Source organism: Lithobates pipiens, unplaced genomic scaffold (genome assembly GCF_037356315.1).
Source record: "Lithobates pipiens isolate NorthernLeopardFrog02 unplaced genomic scaffold, aLitPip1_a1.2 Scaffold_13, whole genome shotgun sequence".
In the NCBI taxonomy this organism is placed as follows: Eukaryota; Metazoa; Chordata; class Amphibia; order Anura; family Ranidae; genus Lithobates; species Lithobates pipiens.
Window position 1 is genome coordinate 204,450,301 of NW_027507718.1, and position 20,407 is coordinate 204,470,707.

Here is a 20,407-nt window from a genome sequence, read left to right on the forward strand (position 1 = left end):
GTGGACTCGTGAGAGAAAGTCCGCTTGGACGTTGAGAACTCCAGGCACATAGGCTGCCGTTAAGTTGGCCAAATTCTTCTGGGCCCAACGCATGATTGGATCTACTTCCCGCAGCAGAGACCGACTTCTGGTGCCCCCTTGCTTCCTTATGTAGGCTACCGCAGTCGTATTGTCCAGCCTGAGGACTATGGATGTTCCCACTATCAGATGCGGGAAGGCCAACAATGCTAGAAAGGCTGCACGTAATTCTAGAACATTTGACACTATTCCCCGAGAGGGAAAGTCCCAAATGCCCTGGGCCACCTCCATCAGACAATGCGCCCCCCAACCCTTGTTGCTGGCATCTGACCTCACTGTGATCCATTTGATTGGAAGAAGAGAGTGGCAATTCAGCAGGTTCTCTCGACGAAGCCACCAGAGGAGTGATATCGATGGACTGGACTTTCTCTCCCGACCATTGGCGAAGGAAGCCCATCTGAAAAGGGCACATCCTCCATTGTGCCCACTTCACCATCGGTATGGTGGACACAATGGTGCCTATGATCTTTAGGCAATGAAGAGCACTGAGATGAGAAGAAGAGAGAGCCAGGCGAACCCTGTTCCGCACTACTGCAACCTTCTCCTCGGGCAGAGAGATGGTACCTCTTGCCGTGTCGAAAAGAGCTCCCAGGAACACGAGAGACTGCGCAGAAACTAACTGGCTTTTCTCCAAATTCAGGAGCCACCTGAATTTCTTGAGGGTTGCGATGACCTGATCCCTGTGTTCCAAGAGACAATCTCTGTCCTGAGCCAGAAGAAGCAGATCATCCAGGTAATGATGAATCTGGATTTTCCTGATTCTTAATAATGCTATGACTGCTAGCAGGACCTTTGAGAATGTACGAGGAGAAGTTGACAGACCGAAGGGAAGGCATGTAAACTGCAAATGAAGCTGGCCTATGGAGAAACGAAGAAATTGTTGGAACTCTGTTGCCACCGGGATGTGGAAATAGGCGTCCTTGAGATCTATTGAGACAAGCCAGTCCCCTGGCTGCACTGACTGTTGGATCGTGGACAGAGTTTCCATCTTAAACTTCTCCTTTCTAATGAAGCGATTTAGATGCGTCAAGTCTATTACAGGTCTCCATGCGCTGTTCTTCTTCTGGACCAAGAAAAGAGGGGAACATATTCCCATGCCGCGTTGGTTGCTTGGAACGGGAATAGTGGCACCTTGATTCAACAAAGATTTTATGTAGGCTAACAGAATTTGCCTTTTTTCTTCTGACATTGGAATGGATGTGGGGACACATTTGAGTTTGGGGACACTGCTGAACGTCCAAGTGTGCCCAAAAGAGACCGTCCTGATGGACCAAAAAACCTGGATCGAGGCCGCCCAGACGTGCCGAAAGTGGAACAAACGAGCTCCTACCCGGATCGTCTGGGCGGGCCCGATCTCAAAAGGACTTGGTAGGCTCCTTTTCCCCCATCGAACTGACCTTTGCAGATTTTTTGAGAGACGTCTGTCTGGACCTCCAAGATCTGGAGAATTCCCGTCCAGGCCTGTAACTGCGTGCCTTCCTGGCACGGTCTTGACCCTGCTTTCTTGGAAACGATCTCCTTTGACTCTGCAGACGCCTGTCCTGGGGGAGAAACCCCGACTTACCCCCAGTGGCCCAAATTTTGGCACTAACCAGCTTATTGCCGAAAAGGGAAGAACCATCAAAGGGAATACGGCACCAGACCTGCTTAGAAGCGGGATCAGCTAGCCAATGACGGAGCCACAGGGCACGCTTGGCAGTTACAGAGGAAAGCATAACTAGAGCCACCAGCCGGATAATATCAATCGAGGCCTCCCCCAAGAAAGCCAAAGCCAGCCTCAGTTCCTGAATGGGAGAACCCTTGGCAAGGTCTTCCGAGACGTTTCTAAGTGTCTCATCAACACTATCAGACCAAACTTCCATTGCTCTAGATAGAGCAGCTAAGGCCAGAGCTGGTTTACAGGCCATGCCAGCCGTAAGATAGATCCTTTTCAGATCAGAATCAATTCTCCTATCCAGAGCGTCCTTGAAAGAGACTGTATCCTCTAGAGGAAGGGTCACATGTCTGACCAGTCTCATTACTGCTGCGTCCACCAGAGGGGAAGACTCCAAATGTTTAACTTCTTCCTCCTTGAAAGGGTAAAGCCTCTGAATCTTGGATAGAAGAGAATTCTTTTTCTCTACTTTGTTCCACTCATCCGAGATCACTTCCCCCAACTCTGAGAGAAAGGGAAAGCTAATACGCTCCTTCTTTAGTTGGTTAAAAAATTAGCTTTGCTTTGCCGGAGCCACTACCGGCTCTTCCCAGTTCAGCATTTCCTTGATGGCTTTGACCAAAGGAGGGAGCAAGGAAAAGTCAAAACCAGAACCAGTCTCTTCTTCCTCGGATTCACTATCTGAGAGGACAGCAGACGGATGGCTAGGCAAAGAGGAATCCCACGTGTCCTGGGCCTGAACATCCCTCCCTGGAGACCTTGGAGACTCTACGGGAGACAAATGGGGGGCTTCAAATTTCTTTAAACTGTCCTTGACTAACTTCTCAACCAGAGACTTCAGTTGCTGGTCAGAGTCACTCCTTTCGCCCATCGGCCTTGACATAGCAGGCATCACGAAGGGACTTGTCAGCAGGAACATGCGTCCCACACCCCCAACATAATCCTTCAGCTGCATGACTGGAGCAAGCCGTGGAAGGGCGGGATGGTTCACGGCCAGGGTGACTAGTTCTCGCAGGAGAACCATGACGTCTGGATCTGAAAGAGGAATGCCGGTGGTGGGACTTAGATGAATCACTTCCTCCGTGAGAACTCCGGCATTGGGTAGACCTAGAAGGGGTGAAAAGGAAAAAAAACAACTGTGTTAGCGGAACATACACTAATGTTCCACTACCCCCCCGGCAGGTAAACCCAGGAACAAAATACCTGCTATGAGAGGGCTGGCCACTAGCAGGCGGCGAGGAATCCAAAATTCTGTAAGGGTCCATCAGGGCTGGAATAAAACAGCCCCCGTTAAACACAGAGAACAGCTAGGGAAAAAAACAGATAGTATGTTCCTTCCCCCACAGACACATACCTATTGCTGAAGTAATCAGGACTCAGGAATGGCACTGCAGGCTTTACAAGCATCCCAGAAGCTCTGCAAGCTGTTCTCTGTTTTTAAAACTGGCGCCTAAATGACGTAATCAATTACGCCATAAAAATGCTAGTGCGCATGCGCGAAGCCCGCAACGGCATGCACGAACCAAGCCTTGTCCTCACGCCGGTCCAGCGCATGCGCAGAAAGACCGAGCAGTGAACGAGGAAGTAGCTGGGTGGCTGGAACACAAGGAAACCAGCTGCCCAGCTTGCCAGACACACCGCACGAACGGTGTATGGGGAAAACACAGGGAAACAACAATAGGCACAGAACAACAGAGAACGGCTGCCATGGAAAGAGAAATAAAGCTCCTCACTCCTGTACACGGACACCAGCCGAGGTAGGTCCCCAAACACATGCTGGACTTCTGGGGGGGGCGGTAGTCACCTGCTAGTAGCTAGGCTCACGACTAGAACGCGGTTTAACCTGTCAGTGACCAGGAATACACCTCTTCAGCGCCTCTTCCATATGCCCCTTTCCATACTCCGCTAGTAGCTAGAGCTTATTGGAAATATGCGACTCCAAGTTGCTCAGCCGGTCTGCATTGCAGGAAAATATGCAAGTCTTCAGGGTACAAAAAGACACATGCTAGGTCCTTAGGAGGAGGACAAAAAAAGAACACGGCCTCTGGCAGGGAGCAAAGATTTATGGGAGTATTGTCCTATAGGGTAAAGGAGGCGGGACTAAACCACACGGTGGCTGCCATGGAGTCTGTCAGGAAAGTGTTTTGGCTTTTTGGCTTTTTTTTTTTTCCAATAAAGATTTTTATTAGGCAAGTAGGAAGAACATACAAAATAATGCATCTGCTTTTAACATCAGTATACATCCGGTTGTGTTTTGCCTTTAGTTCCTCTTAGAATACTGGCAACATTTAATCAGCAAAATGTCATATGTTATTAATTAGTTAAATTAGTGGTGAGCTGGCAATCCTGACCAAGGTGTTGAAGAAAGATTGCATTACTAAGTATATGTTATGGGGGGAAAGACACTAAAGCAAACATATAGTCCTCACTCTATTCAGTGTCTTGCACACTAAAGGCTTCTTAAAACAAAACATATTTACATATCTTTCATTTTAGGAAAGTTGGTGGAGTCATTAAAATCATTGTTTTATGCTCCATTGGCTGGATGCACATTCCATGGTGTATAGTGCAAATATGAAAACCAAAAGAAAAATTAGGAGAACCCACGAATGGGGGAATCCCAAAGAGTAAAGCGCCCACTAAGGCGGCAAAAGGCAATAATGGAGTCTGGTAATGAAGTGAAAAAATGTATTTATGAATTTTTTAATAAATAAAAACATTGCTGAGATTGTTTGGAGACAATTCATATCCACACTGGTTATAGCTTGTTAAGATCCACACTGCTGGATAGGAGTGTGGCACTTAAACAATGGACATACAACCAAGTAAGGAAAATCGAACAAAACGTATAACAAAAGGTCCAGACACCAAATTACCAAACTGGGTATGGTAATTTGGTGTCCGAACCTTTTGTTATTTGTTTTGTTCGTTTTTCTTTACTTGGTTGTATGTCCATTATGTATGTTTAAGTGCCACACTCCTATCCAAGCTATCTCAGCAATGTTTTTATTTATTTAAAAATTCATAAATACATTTTTGCACTTCATTACCAGACTCCAGTATTGCCTTTTGCCACCTTGGTAGCCGCTTTACTCTTTGGGATTCCCCCATTGAAGGGTTCTCCCAATTTTTGTTTTGGTTCAGTATGCTTGGCTACGGCAGCAAGCAACACCCCCTGTGGGTGAACGGCACCCGGTCTGTATTTTTTAACATTCATGGTAGAGGTGCTATCAGTGGACCCTTCATCATCTTGTTTTGTGTAGTGCAAATACGGTCTAATGTTATAGAATTATTTATTTCAAACTGTACTGATGGTAGCCAGATAGCCTGAAATAACTGTTTCAGGCAACTAAGTCATGACTAAGGACTAACATCCAAACAGCATTGTACATGTTTACTTAATAAAGAAATAAAATTTTTTTGGATGTCATCCTGAGTGACGACCATCCCTTACCATCCTCCAGACTCCCCCTGTATCCTCCTGACTTTCAACTCCTTTAGCCATCTAGAAGGTATCCCTCCCTCTCTCTGTGCCTCCCCCCGGCTGACATTCCCTCCCTGGTCCACTGATTGGTGTGGATACAAAGCAGCTGGGGATTTACTGAGATATACTGGGATAAACTGGGTACAGCAAACATGGGAATCAGATATGAACAGGACAGGGAGGGAGATTGGTGCGGTGGGGGAGCAACTGCAGGAAAGATGCCCTATGTGTCTCTCCCTCTAGCAGCCAGTGGGAGGGGGAGAAGCCGGCTTTCAGCTGTTGCAGAGCGCTGCACAGGGGATTCCCTTGCCGATCATCCTTCCTATCATGCCCACATGAGATTTCCCCTGCTGCCCAGTCCCCCCTGTGTGCCTGGCCCAGTACAAGGGGACCAGTGGTACCCCCTTATCAGCAGCCCTGGTTACAGCATACCTTTTTATTTTATTATATCAGCATTATAATACTAATACAAACAATAGTTATTTTTCACAATCAAACATACGCTTACTCAAAAAAAAATCTCCTTTCATGTTGTGAGTTCCTCCTGTCTACTGGTTACCTCTTTCCACCACTTCCTATATTCTCTGCTAGGGATGAGCTTCAAGTTCGAGTCGAATTCATGTTCCGTAAGTGGCTTCGTTCCAGTCTCCTCATAGTAAACACGGAAGCGACGTCATGACATCACTTCCCATTTACTCGGCTGCCAATGGCGCCGGTTTTAAAAAGATATACGGTATTCAGAATCGCTGTTTTCAGCGATCTGAATACTTTGAAGAGTAAAGGAGGGGTGGGGGGTCTTTTAGACCCCCGATCCCTCCATAAAGAGTACCTGTCATCACCTATTACTGTCACAAGGGATGTTTACATTCCTTGTGACAGCAATAAAAGTGATAAATTTTTTTTTTTTTACAACAATTTATTAATTTTTAAATAAATAAAATAAAATAAAAAAATTTTTTAAAGCGCCCACCGTCCCTGCGAGCTCGCGAAGCAAAGAAAACGCATACGGAAGTCGCGCTCGCATATGTAAACGGTGTTCAAATCACACATGTGAGGTATCGCCGTGATCGTCAGAGCGAGAGCAATAATTCTAGCACTAGCACTCCTCTGCAACGCTAACCTGGTAACCGTAAAAAAAAATGAAAGCGTCACATATTGAGATTTTTTAGGTACCGTACTTTGTCGTCAATCCACGAGTGCGTGCAATTATAAAGTGTGACATGTTTGGTATCTATTTACTCGGCGTAACATTATCTTTCACATTACGCAAAAAAATTGGGCTAATTTTACTGTTTCGTTTTTTTTAAATTCATGAAAGTGTCCCTTTTCCCAAAAAGTTGCGTTTAAAACACCGCTGCGCAAATACCGCGTGACATAAAATATTGCAACAATCGCTGTTTTATTCTCTAGAGTCTCTGCTAAAAAAAATATATATATATATATATATATAATGTTTGGGGGTTCCAAGTAACTTTCTAGCAAAAAATATGGATTTTAACTTGTAAACACCAAATGCCAAAAATAGGCTTAGGCCGCGTACACACGCGCGGACTGTTTGCCCAACTTTGTCCGTCAAACAGTTTCGGCAAACAGTCCGCTCAAACTTAGCATGGACGGACATGGCCACACACGACGGACGAACAGTTTGCTGAAACCGTGCGCGATGACGTGAACGGCACGTACGACGGGACGAAAAATACACTGCATTATAGCTTTCGGTGTGAAAATCCTTTCTGAGCATGCGCGCAACTTTGTTTGACGAACAAGCCTACACACGAGCGGACTGTTCGCTGAAACAAGGTTTCAGCGGACAGTTTTACGGAATTTCCGAAAAACCTTGTCCGTCAAACTGTCCGCTGAAACTTTCCGCTGAAAGCCCACACACGAGCGGACTGTCCGCCCAAACACTGTTCAGCGGACAAAGTTGGGCGAACAGTCCGCCCGTGTGTACGCGGCCTTAGTCATGAAAGGGTTAAAATCACTGCTCCCGAAAAAACCGTCCGTTTTTAAAACTTTTTTTTTGCATTGATACATGTTCCCTGGAGCAGGACCCCGGTCCCCAAACATTTTTTAGGACAATAACTTGCATATTAGCCTTTAAAATTAGCACTTTTGATTTTGAACATTCGAGTCCCATAGACTTTAATAGGGTTCTAAAGTTCACACGAAGTTTAGGTCTGTTCGCAGATTCTGGTGTGAACTGAACCGGGGAGTGTTCGGCTCATCCTTATTCTCTGCATGCTTTGCAGTTTCTCCTCTGCTGTTTACTTTGTATTTCATAGGACTACATATCCTATGGTACCTTGCTGCCTGCAAGCAGTGAATCCTGTACTGTCCCCGCCTCCTGAAATTCCTCCTCTCAGCACCTCTATAGTTCAGAAGGCAGGCTCTATGAATTCTGTGACACAGCATTGGCTATCTACAGGGCACAGGGCTGGTGCAAGGATTTTTGGCACCCTAGGTGAAACCTCATTTTGCCGCCCCCATCGGCTCCACCCCTGACTCCATCCCCTTTACCCTGCCCATGTATACCCCACCTATTTAATGAAGTGAACATCAAATGGAGCCCACCAGTGCCCATCAAATGCAGCCACACCAGCGCCCATCAATGAATGTTTGCTTGCTTTCATTAATTTGGGAGTCAGGACACAAACACAGTCCTCCGCCTCTGCTGTGCCTTTGACACTGTGCGAATGAAGCGGTGGCTGCCTGCTGATGTTGAGACTTAGTTGCTTGCTTCAGAGAGAAGAGCGTAGGGACACCCATGGCCGGGCGCCCCTAGGCAGCAGTGCGCCCTAGGCGGCTGCCTAGTTTGCCTAATGGTAGCACCGGCCCTGACAGGGCATAGTAGTATGTGTCACAAAATTCAGGGAAGTAAATGTGTGGGGATCGTCACAAAGTAAGTTTACAAACTTCAATATTTTTTAGGTTAACCACTACAGATCCGCGCTATTGCCAAATGACGGCATTAGCGCGGACCTACATTTCCGGGACTACGTCTATTGACGTCGTCCCGGATACGAGCGGCCTGCGCGCCCCCTGAGGGGAGCGCGCGGCGCGCTCTGTGATCGGCGAGTCCGTGAGACTCGCCTGATCACCGATCCGTGCAAGGGGTCGATCCCGACCCCTTATCACGTGATCAGCTGTCAGCCAATGACAGCTGATCATGTGATAGAACGGAGCCGGTAATCGGCTATTATTCCTCCTCGCGCTGACAGCGCGAGGAGAGAAAAAAAAAGCCGATCACCGGCGGCCGTGATCGGGACATCAGTCCCGATCACGGCCAGCAATACAGCTGACCACCTGCCCCCTGCCAGTGCCCACCTGCCCACCACCGTGCCATCCTGAATAAAAGTAAGTGCCCCCCATCAGTGCCCATAGTGCCCACAGTGCCACCTACAGTGCCACCCACAATGCCACCCACAATGCCATCCAGCAGTGCCACCAACAGTGCCACCCACAGTGCCCACAATCTGCCTCAAAGGTGCTGCGACCCAGTGCCGCCCATCAGTGCCCAGCAGTGCCGCCCATCAGTGCCCAGCAGTGCCGCCCATCAGTGCCCAGCAGTGCCACCTATCAGAGCCACCTATCAGTGCCACCTATCAGTGCCCATCAGTCCCATCTATCAGTGGTACCTATCAGTGCCCATCCGTGCCACCCATCCGTGCCACTTATCCGTGCCACCCATCCATGCCATCTTATCTGTGCCCATCTTTGCCCATCAGTGCCGCCTTATCTGTGCCCATCGGTGCCGCCTTATCTGTGCCTATTAGTGCCGCCTTAACTATGCCTATCAGTGCCCACCAGTGCAGCCTATCAGTGCACACCAATGCAGCCCATCAGTGCCCACCAATGCAGCCCATCAGTGCCCACCAATGCAGCCATCAGTGCCGCCTAATCAGCGCACTTCAATGAAGGAGAAAAATGACCCGTTTGCAAAATTTTATTACAAACTATTAAAACATGATTTTTTTTTTTTTTTTTTTTTTGCATCTTTTTTTGTTTGTTTAGCAAAAAATAAAACTCCGAGCTGTAACTAAATACCACCAAAAGAAAGCTCTATTTGTGGGAAAAAAATGATAAAAATTTCATTTGGGTACAGTGTTGTATGCCCGCGCAATTGTCATTCAAAGTGCATCAGCGCTGAAAGCTGAAAATTGGTCTGGGACTGAGGGGGGTTTAAGTGCCCAGTAAGCAAGTGGTTAATAGGAGTAGGCTAGAAATAATTCAAATACAATGTGGAAATTAATATATGATTTTACATTTTGACCATATACAGTATAGCCTGTATGTATGCCAAATAAAAATTCTTGACTTTTTCGGTACATTTGAACACACAAACATTAGATCTTTATTCAAACAGTGCTTACAGGTAAAGATGATATGTTTTAAATAGGAACACAAGAAAATGTTACATTTGCAATCTGTTATTTAACAAAAATTCCAATACATGTAATGGTTTACAGTGGAAAAAAGTATGTCTTTGGCATTAGCAAAAAAGCTGGTGTTGCCCCCTGGTAGAAGAAATTATGTCTTGTAGGTATATTGTATAAGTGCCCACTATCAACTCCTTGACATTTTGACTGCTAAATTCCTTCAGCTGCCAGATATTTGTGGGTTTCAAGTGACAGCGCACCTATTGTTGATTTTATTTAATACCAAAGAGAACACCAGAACCCAGAAGTCCGATGTTTAAATAAAACAAGTTGCACCTGCTTGTAGCAACCTCTAGCAAATACTGTTGGGGCCCTACTGTAAAATTTGTGTACAAGGGGTCTGGACCGTCTTCTCCTTTCAGCTGGAGTACTCATCACCACTACTGTATATGACCTCTGGGTCCTGGCAGGTAGTGGATGGCCACAAGGCCCAGAATGACAATCAGCCTCACAGTCCATAGGTGCTTTACCTGTATAATTATAGAGACTTAATGTGCACAAAGCATCCACAGGACAGTCTCTCTTGCTCTCTTTTTATATCCCTAACAGCAGCTGAATCCTCTTTGCTCTGCCTGACACCCTGAGGGCCACAGGGAAGTTACCAGTATACTTGTCCTCACTGTACATAGGCAAATAAACCCTTCACACCATACACTGCACCACACACATCCCAACTTGGGCAGTAATAGAATGTTCAGCCTGACACCCTCCTTTTTGGCTTTTTACTAAATAAATAAACAGAATCTGAATAATGGCAGTGCATTAACCACTTGCTTACTGGGCACTTAAACCCCCCTCAGTCCCAGACCAATTTTCAGCTTTCAGCGCTGATACACTTTGAATGACAATTGCGCGGGCATACAACACTGTACCCAAATGAAATTTTTATAATTTTTTTCCCACAAATAGAGCTTTCTTTTGGTGGTATTTAGTTACAGCTCGGAGTTTTATTTTTTGCTAAACAAACAAAAAAAGATGCAAAAAAAAAAAAAAAATCATGTTTTAATAGTTTGTTATAAAATTTTGCAAACGGGTCATTTTTCTCCTTCATTGAAGTGCGCTGATTAGGCGGCACTGATAGGCTGCATTGGTGGGCACTGATGGGCTGCATTGGTGGGCACTGATAGGCTGCATTGGTGGGCACTGATAGGCTGCACTGGTGGGCACTGATAGGCATAGTCAAGGCGGCACTAATAGGCACAGATAAGGCGGCACCGATGGGCACAGATAAGGCGGCACTGATGGGCAAAGATGGGCACAGATAAGATGGCACGGATGGGTGGCACGGATGGGTGGCACGGATGGGTGGCACGGATGGGCACTGATAGGTACCACTGATAGATGGGACTGATGGGCACTGATAGGTGGCACTGATAGGTGGCTCTGATAGGTGGCACTGCTGGGCACTGATGGGCGGCACTGCTGGGCACTGATGGGCGGCACTGCTGGGCACTGATGGGCAGCACTGGGGTGCAGCACCTTTGAGGCAGATTGTGGGCACTGTGGGTGGCACTGCTGGGTGGCACTGTGGGCACTGCTGGGTGGCACTGTGGGCACTGCTGGGTGGCACTATGGGCACTGCTGGGTGGCACTGACGGGGGGCACTAACTTTTAATTAGGGTGGCACTGCAGGGGGCAGGTGGGCACTGGCAGGGGGCAGGTGGGCGCTTGCATTGCTGGCCGTGATCGGGACTGATGTCCCGATCACGGCCGCCGGTGATCGGCTTTTTTTTTTCTCCTCGCGCTGACAGCGGCCGCCGGTGATCGGCTTTTTTTTTCTCTCCTCGCGCTGTCAGCGCGAGGAGGAATACTAGCCGATTACCGGCTCCGTTATGTCACCTGATCAGCTGTCATTGGCTGACAGCTGATCACGTGATAAGGGGTCGGGACCGACCCCTTGCACGGATCGGTGATCAGGCGAGTCTCATGGACTCGCCGATCACAGAGCGCGCTGCGCGCGCCCCTCAGGGCGCACGCAGGCCGCTCGTGCACGGGACGACGTCAATAGAAGTCCCGGAAAAGGAGATCCGCGCTGTAGCCGTCAATTGACTATAGCGCGGATCTCAAGTGGTTAAACATGTTCAGGGTACAGTACTGTCTCTCATCAGTATAATAAACAGTCCTTCTCAGAGGTAAATGGCCCATGGTCAAAGTCTCTCCAATCTGCCTTGGGCTATGCTCTTGGATAGACTCCAATTTACTGAGTTGGTTGGGCCCAAAGCAGGGAGCCTACTGAGAGGAGCATGTGGCCAGCTTACCACTAGTCTTTGGCGTTCCCCATGGCCTCACTGTCCCCATCCATCCTACACTTAGTTCCACCCCTAGTTTATATAACCTGGCAGGAGAAAGGGAAGACCAGCCCAGTCAAGTCAGGGTGCTACATAATCACACACATAGGTTGGACTTGATGGACTTGTGTCTTTTTTAAACCTCACTTACTATGTAACCTCCCTTTAGATTTATGATCCCTAAGGAGGTTCTAATCATAACTATACCATAAAGTTCCACATTATCAAATATTCCAATGTACAAACAAAATTAAAGTGACATCAAACCAATGTGAATTTTTTTTGTGGTGATAACAAATATCCAAGAATTTGACAATTCATGGTGCACTGTGAACCAAGTATTTCCATGCATCAGTCCTTCTATGTCAAATTCTTTGAATAAGTTGTTTTCCAATGTAACTCATGGGGCAGAGCCTTTTTTTATGCTTTTCTTTATGATCCAAATCAGATGATTCTTTCTGTCCAGCCATAGCCCATCTTGTGTTCACATCTGAGCTGTCGGCCAGAGATTCCAGCCAATGGCGAGCCACGACTCTGATCCTGCTCTGTGATTACATGCCCTGCATTCATTTCAATTTGCTTTGTAAGTCCAGTTTTGATATTGAACAAAAGAGACCTAGTATTTTACACAGATAGCACTATTTAGTCTTTTTTTTATATTTTTTTTTGAGCTGCATTTTCTAACCTTGAAATTGAAGGGAGCGGATTTTAAGGTTGAGGATATTTTTTATTAATCATTTTTAAGTAAAGCAATAGGGGATACAAATTAAAGAAAAAGGGAAGGGAGAGCAGTGGTAAACAAATACCATTAAGCATACAATACTAGACATAAAAATATACATCTGTAACACAGTCCTCAAAATTACAGTCAGTACCAAAAATAACATGAACCTTGCGTGGGTGAATGCAGAAATTGTTAAATATTGAGACGATGGGGGGAGTTGGGGAGAAAGAAAAAAAAGGGGGGTGGGACATAGGTACAGTGTCTAGGACGTAAATATAGGACAGTACTCTATATTTAAAGTGGTTCTGCACCTAAAAAAAATATATTAAAAGCCAGCAGCTACTAATATTGCAGTTGCTGACTTTTAATAAATTCACACTTACCTGTGCCAGGGTCCAGCGATGTGGGCGGAAGATGACGAGCGATCGCTCGTCTCGCTGCTGCCCCCGCCGCCATCCTCTGTAAGGGAATCGGGAAGTGAAACATTGCGGCTTCACTGCCCGGTTCCCTACTGCGCATGCGCGAGTCGTGCTGCGCGTCTCTTCTGGTCCCCCGCTGTGTCCTGGGAACTGTGTGTTTCCCAGAACACAACAGGGGGAGGTGGGGCGTCTGCGGGGGTCTGCGGCGGTCTGCCCGGAAGTGGGTGCAGACCTTTTATATGGTGAGCAGCCATCCTTTGCCTTCTGGTAGTGGAATTCCTTTCACTGGTACAGTGGAGTTTCAGTGAAGATTAATGAGTTAGTCATTTTTACACTGTTTGACAAAGAAGGACTGATGCATGGAAAGACCTATTGTTGGTCCACAGTGCACCATAAATAGTTAAATTCTGAATATCTGAATGTTGTAACCATAAAAATACTTGCATTGGCTTGATGTCACTATAGTTTTCTTTGCGCATTGGGATTGTTTGATAGTGCAGCACTTTAACACTTTCAGACCGGACCATTTTGCTGGCTTAAGACCAGACCACTTTTTGCGATTCGGCACTGCGCCGCTTTAACTGGCAATTGCGCGGTCGTGCGACGTGGTTCCCAAACAAAATTGACGTCCTTTTTTTTCTTTTTTGCGCTATAAACAAAAATAGAGCAACAATTTTGAAAAAAATGCTTTATTTTTTACTTTTTGTTATATAAATATCCCCCAAAAATATATAAAAAAACATTTTTTTCCCTCAGTTTAGGGCGATACGTATTCTTCTACATATTTTTGGTAAAAAAAAAATCGCAATAAGCGATTAATGATTGGTTTGCGCAAAAGTTATAGCGTTTACAAAATAGGGGATAGTTTTATGGCATTTTTATTAATAATTTTTTTTTACTAGTAATGGCAGCGATCAGCAATTTTTATTGTGACTGCAACATAAAGACATTTTTGACACATTTTTGTGACCATTGTCAGTTATACAGCAATCACCGCTACACAAATGCAGTGATTCCTGTGTAAATGACACTGGCAGTGAAGGGGTTAACCAGGGGGTGGCAGTGGAGGGGTTAAGTGTTCCTAGGGGCGTGTTACTAACTGTGGGGGGCTGGGCTTTGTTTTAGAGAACACTGATCTCTGCTCCAATCACATGAAGCAGAGATCAGGGTCACTTGTTGCTAGGCAGAATGGGGAGATGCCGTTTATAATGGCATCTCCTCGTTCAGCCGCCCCGTTAGACGATCGCGGGACTCACGGGGGTCCCGACCGGCACGCGAGAGCGCCGCCGGCGGCGCGCACCCGATGGCAGGGCGCATTTAAAAATGGACGTACCCGTACACCTATATGCCTTCCCATGCCATTCTGCTGACGTACATCGGCGTGCACCAGTCGGGAAGTGGTTAAAGAGGAAGTAAACTCTCCCACTCTGATGCTTCTTTTCATTTAATCCATTATAATAAGCAATTATCAAACTATAGCCACTGTAATCCAGCCCAAATTGCATATTACTTACTGTTTAAAGAAACTTTAAAAAAAACTTGTTTCCAGGGGTTAGGCAGCACCATCTTAAGTATTGTTTTCTGAGTCCACAGTGGAGTGCATTTCCGTCCTTACATTGAGCAATTCCTGTACTGTTAAACAAGTCTCCTTCTCAATCCAACGTTTTCTATGGCAACCCTACTTCAGTGTTCATAGCTGACTTGTTTTATTTCATAGTATTTACTTGTGCTGATTATTTAGTGTTTGCCTGTGTGAGTCTTATCAGCTTCAGCTGATAAGACTGCAGTAATGCTGTCCCATGCCTTGCTTTATACTGCATGTGATGTCACATGGGGTGTAGGAGGAAGCTCATGTCATTTTGTTTAAGCAAATTACCTTTATCTTTAGGCACTATTTGAATCAAGATCTAATGTTTGTCTGTTTAACCACTTGCCGACTGATGTCAGCAATTATACGTCGGCAGAATGGCACGGCTGGGCAAAGTAACGTACCTGTACGTTACTTTGAATTTCCCGCCATGCGCGCGCCTGCTGCAATCTCCATGACCGTGACTCGATCGTCGCTGGGATACCCATGATCATGTCATGGAGCTATAGAATGGGGAAATGCAGATGTAAACAGCATCTCCTCATTCTGCCTAGTGACAGGACACTGATCGTCTGCTCCCTGTCATCGAGAGCAGCGATCAGTGTCACGTCACACACAGCCCATCCCCCAGACAGTTAGAAACACTACCCTAGGACACACTTAACCTCTCCCCTGCCCCTTAGTGTTAACCCCTTCACTCCCAGTGACATTTTTACAGTAATAAATGCAATTTTATAGCATTGGTCGCTGTATTAATGCCAATGGTCCTAAAAATGTGTAAAAATTGTCCGATGTGTCCGCAATAATGTCGCAGTACACTAAAAATTGCATATCGCCGCCTTTACTAGTAAAAAAAAAAAACTATTAATAAAAATGCCATAAAACTATCCCCTATTTTGTAGACGCTATACCATTTGCGCAAAACAATCAATAAATGCTTATTGCGATTTTTTTTTACCAAAAATATGTAGAAGAATACAAAATCGCCCTAAACTGAGGAAAAGAAACGTTTTTTTATATATTTTTGGGGGATATTTATTATAGCAAAAAGTAAAAAAATAATGCTTTTTTTTTATAATTGTCGCTCTTTTTTTGTTTATAGCGTAAAAAATAAAAACTGCAGAGGTGATCAAATACCACCAAAAGAAAGCTCTATTTGTGGGAAAAAAAGGATGTAAATTTTTTGGGAGCCACGTTGCACAACTGCGCAACTGTCAGTTAAAGCGATGCAGTGCCAAATCGCAAAAAGTGCTCTGGTCAGGAAGGGGGTAAATCCCCAAATCCTCAGATAATCGGTTGGATGTTGTGTTTCTATTTGTTTGCTACTTTTCAGGCTTTTTACTTTTGCTTCATTTCCACATGGTGATCCTGCCAATAACACACTTGTTGTCCTAGGCAGGCTACGCTTGTTAATCATACTGTATCTATGGAGGAGCAGCACTGTCACCCTAGGTTGCTCTTCTTATTTGCAATACAACCCCCCCACCCCCCCACCCCACACATACAGAGGGTTTGCTTTGATTAAAATTTCAGCTCAGGCCACATACATCTTACAAGAACACAAGGTTTCTAATAGAATCAACAGGTATTTTTCTGTGCTTGCAGAAAATGTACTTACACCAAAGGTTCATCGGCAGCTGAAGCAATGATAGCAGACGCAGTGATCAATTTAAAACTAGCAAAGAGGGAAAGGTGTGCATGAGCAAGGCAATATATAAAACAATACAATTTTTTTAATACTATTGTTCTTCTCACCTTACCTAGACTGATGAGAAAATAGTCATGAACGTTTTAACATGTATACGTAACAATATATCTTGCTTGTAATAGTACACGGACAGCATTGAATTGCGAAACATGTCAACTATAAATGATGGACCTGCTAATCAGAAACAATGGGCTGAAGTTATATTGACCTTGGACAAGGAGGAAGTGATCATAAAGGTGAGTTTAATTACATAAGCAGACAGCAAATAATATTGACTCATGCTGAAATGAATGATTTCTGTTTCTGCTTAATGAACAAAAATAATGGCATTATTCTTTTTTGTATTCTTAAATGAAATCATAAGCTGTGGTGCAAATGGTATGAATAAACTTAATGAGAAATAGATGTAAAATTTATCAAGATGATCAACGCTGACAGCTCCAGGTCCTGACTCCCCACTTCATTGTTGCTTCATCACCTTTGTCAGCACTGGAAACCTTATGCCGCGTACACACGATCAAATTGTCCGGTATACTTAGTCCGCCGAAACGCATTTCAACGGACAATTTAATTGTGTGTGGGCTTCAGCGGACTTTTCCAGCGGACTTGGGTTTCAGCGGACAATACGTTCGTCAGTATGCTAGTCCGGCGGACTAAGAATGACGCATGCTCAGAAGCAAGTACGAAAAGGACGCTATTGGCTACTGGCTATTGAACTTCCTTTTTCTAGTCCCGTCGTACGTGCTGTACGTCATCGCGCTAGCAAACGCCGAACTTTCTTTGTATCCGTGTGTGGCCAAGTCCGTTCGGTAGAAAGTCCGCCGGACTATCCGCCGGATTGTTTGCCGGACTAAGTACGCCAGACAATTCGCTCGTGTGTACGCGGCATAAGAAATACTTCATATATAGGACCTGTCAAGCAGGCCCCTATGCAAGCCTTGGTTCGCACAAGAGTCAAATGTTATTTTTTATTTTTAACAAAAATATAGATGTGTGGAGTATGTTTGAAACTTCTTACATCTTTAACTTCCTGTTTTGGAGTTCAGATCTGAACTGACCTATACCCTACCACTTACTATCTTATCATTACATTACAACTATAGAGAATGAGTCCTGGTTCACACTGATGTTCATTCATATTTTATTGGGATTTTATGTGATAGACCAACACAAAGTGGCACATAATTGTGAAGTGGAAGGAAAATGATAAACGGTTTTCACATTTTTTACAAACAAATATTTGAAAAGTGTGGCGTGCATTTGTATTGAGCTCCCTTTACTCTGATACCCCTAACTAAAATATAGTAGAACCAATTGCCTTCAGAAGCCACCTAATTAGTAAATAGAGTCCACCTGTGTGTAATTTAATCTCAGTATAAATTCAGCTGTTCTGTGAAGCCCTCAGAGGTTTGTTAGAGAACCCTAGTGAGCAAACAGCATCATGAAGGCCAAGGAACACACCAGACAGGTCAGGGATAAAGTTGAGGAGAAGTTTAAAGCAGGGTTAGGTTATAAAAAAAATCCCAAGCTTTGAACATCTCACAGAGCACTGTTCAATCCATCATCTGAAAATGGAAAGAGTATGGCACAACTGCAAACCTACCAACACATGGCTGTCCACTTAAACTGGCAGGCCAGGCAAGGAGAACATTAATCAAGAAGCAGCCGAGAGGCCCATGGTAACTCTGGAGGAGTAGCAGAGATCCACAGCTCAGGTGGGAACACAGGTGGGAGAATCTGTCCACAGGACAACTATTGGTCATGCACTCCACAAATCTGGTCTTTATGGAAGAGTGGCAAGAAGAAAGTCCTTGTTGAAAGAAAGCCATAAGAAGTCTTGTTTGCATGAAGCCAAGTGGGGGACTGTCAGAAATCATAAATCAGACTGAGACAGAAGTACAGTTAAATCTCACTTGTTTAATAATAATAAAAGGTAAACAGAGTAAACATAATCAAAACATAGCCAGAGTTTAGGAACCGGAACAGATAGTCAGACAAGCCAAAACGTCAGGGAGCCAGAGATGAGCGTAATAGAACAGCAAGCAGGATCTGGAGCCAGAAGGAATGTCAGCCAAGCAAGTCTTTAACAGGAACACAGGAGAGCATCTCCAGAGATGTGACCAAGGAGAAGGCAGAGATCATCTGGGATGGACGGTTTAAGTAGGCAAGACTGACAAGCAGGATATCATCAACAGGTGAGTCACTGTGGATAGATAGAAGCTGGCAATTAGCCAACAGCTGAGTGGCCAGTTCAGAGAAGGAAGGGATGAGCCCAGCCCTGACAGGGACACAGCAAACATGTGGAAGAAGGTGCTCTGGTCAGATGAGACCAAACTTAAATGTTTTGGCCTAAACGTAAAACCCTATGTGTGGTGTAAAACGAACACTGCACATCACCCTGAACACACCAAAGTGAAACATGGTGGTGGCAGAATCATGTTGTGGGGATGGTTTTCTTCAGCAGGGACAGGGAAACTGGTCAGAGTTGATGGTAAGATGGATGGAGCCAAATACAGAAGAAAACCTGTTAGAGTCTGCAAAAAGACACCTTCCAGCAGGACAACGACCCTAAACATACAGCCAGAGCTACAATGGAATGGTTTAGAATCAAAATCTATTCATGTGTTAGACTGGCCCAGTCAAAGTCCAGACCTAAATGCAAATGAGAATCTGTGGCAAGACCTGAAACTTGAAAACTGCTGTTCAGATGCACCCCATCCAATCTGACAGAGCTTGAACTATTTTGAAAAGAATGGGCAAAAATTTTACTCTCTAGATGTGCAAAGCTGGTAGAGACATCCCCAAAAGACTTGCAGCTGTAAACTGAAAGGTGGTTCTACAAAGTACTGACTCGGGGGGGCGAATGCAAATGCACACCACACTTTCTAGATATTGATTTGTAAAAAACAAAATTTAAAACCATTTATAATTGTCCTTCCACTTCACAATTATGTGCCTCTTTGTGTTGCTCTATCACATAAAATCCCAATAAAATACATTTACGTTTTTGGTTGTAACATGACAAAATGTGGGAAATTTAAAGGGGTGTGAATACTTTTTCAAGGCACTGTATTCTCAAACATAATCTTAAATTGTATTTCAAATACTGTAGAACTTGTCTGTATATGATTGTCTGTATATCACTACTGTGCTTTTCAAGACCAATGCCACATTAGCAAACCTGTCACTGGAGGCAACTTGCCAACAGCAGCATTGCCGAAGAGACCTTTCAACTGCTACTACCATGCCAAATTACTGCAAAATTGTATTTGCCAGTGAGGGAGCAGAACTGGATTGACATCTTGCTGGTTTGTAGTGATGATGTAGGAGCCAGTTATTGATCTCTTACCAAGTCAGTGTCTGGGCTGTCAATAGGAGGGTACTGTCAGTCCTCTCATACTGGTTCCAGGCCCCTTTGGGTCACCAGGGGGACCTGGGCCCAGCAGAGTCGGCCTTTGGCTCTTTCCTCTCCCTGTGGTTCAGTATCACTCTCCTGTAATGCCTATCAGTTCCCTAGAAGAAGCTTATGATAGGAGCTGTTGGGTTGCTGAATTGTAATGGCAGCTGTGGTCAATGATAGGTTGACTAGTGTGACATGGTCCTAAAGAATATATATAGTGAAGGAGTGATGCCGTGGGAGCAGGTAAATGCTCTCAAAGCAGGTTGATGTCAGTGGCACCAGTGATAGGATGACTAGTGTGACACGGCCTTAAAAATAAGTGCTCCCTAAGCAAGTTGACATTATTGAAAGGAAGACTGGTGTGACATGGACCTAAACAATACTGCCACTAATAAATGCAGACATTGGATCATTTCTTTCTACAGCTGTAAGCTTTTTTGAATATGTCTACAATGCTAAATAAAGTGACAATAAGTTGTTAATGCTAAATAAAAGGCATTTTCTTTTTACTTGAATTATCTTGCAGACAGAAATTGCTGAAGATGCTGAAGAGTGGAAAGGCTTTATATTGACCGTGGTTGAGGTACAATTAAAAAAAATATTTTTTTCAATCCATTATTAAAACTCA

General features: G+C 44.9%; 1 protein-coding gene across 2 annotated transcripts in view; it reads left to right on the forward strand.

Annotated features, from left to right (window-relative positions):
• LOC143974587 (signal-transducing adaptor protein 1-like) overlaps window positions 1-20,407 on the forward strand; it is a 167,614-nt gene that overhangs the window by 70,882 nt on the left and 76,325 nt on the right. For both annotated transcript variants that reach the window (XM_077476134.1, XM_077476135.1), the window contains exons 3-4: window positions 16,502-16,615; window positions 20,306-20,362. In XM_077476134.1, the coding sequence (XP_077332260.1) occupies window positions 16,502-16,615; window positions 20,306-20,362 (171 nt within the window). The remainder of the gene's footprint in view (window positions 1-16,501; window positions 16,616-20,305; window positions 20,363-20,407) is intronic.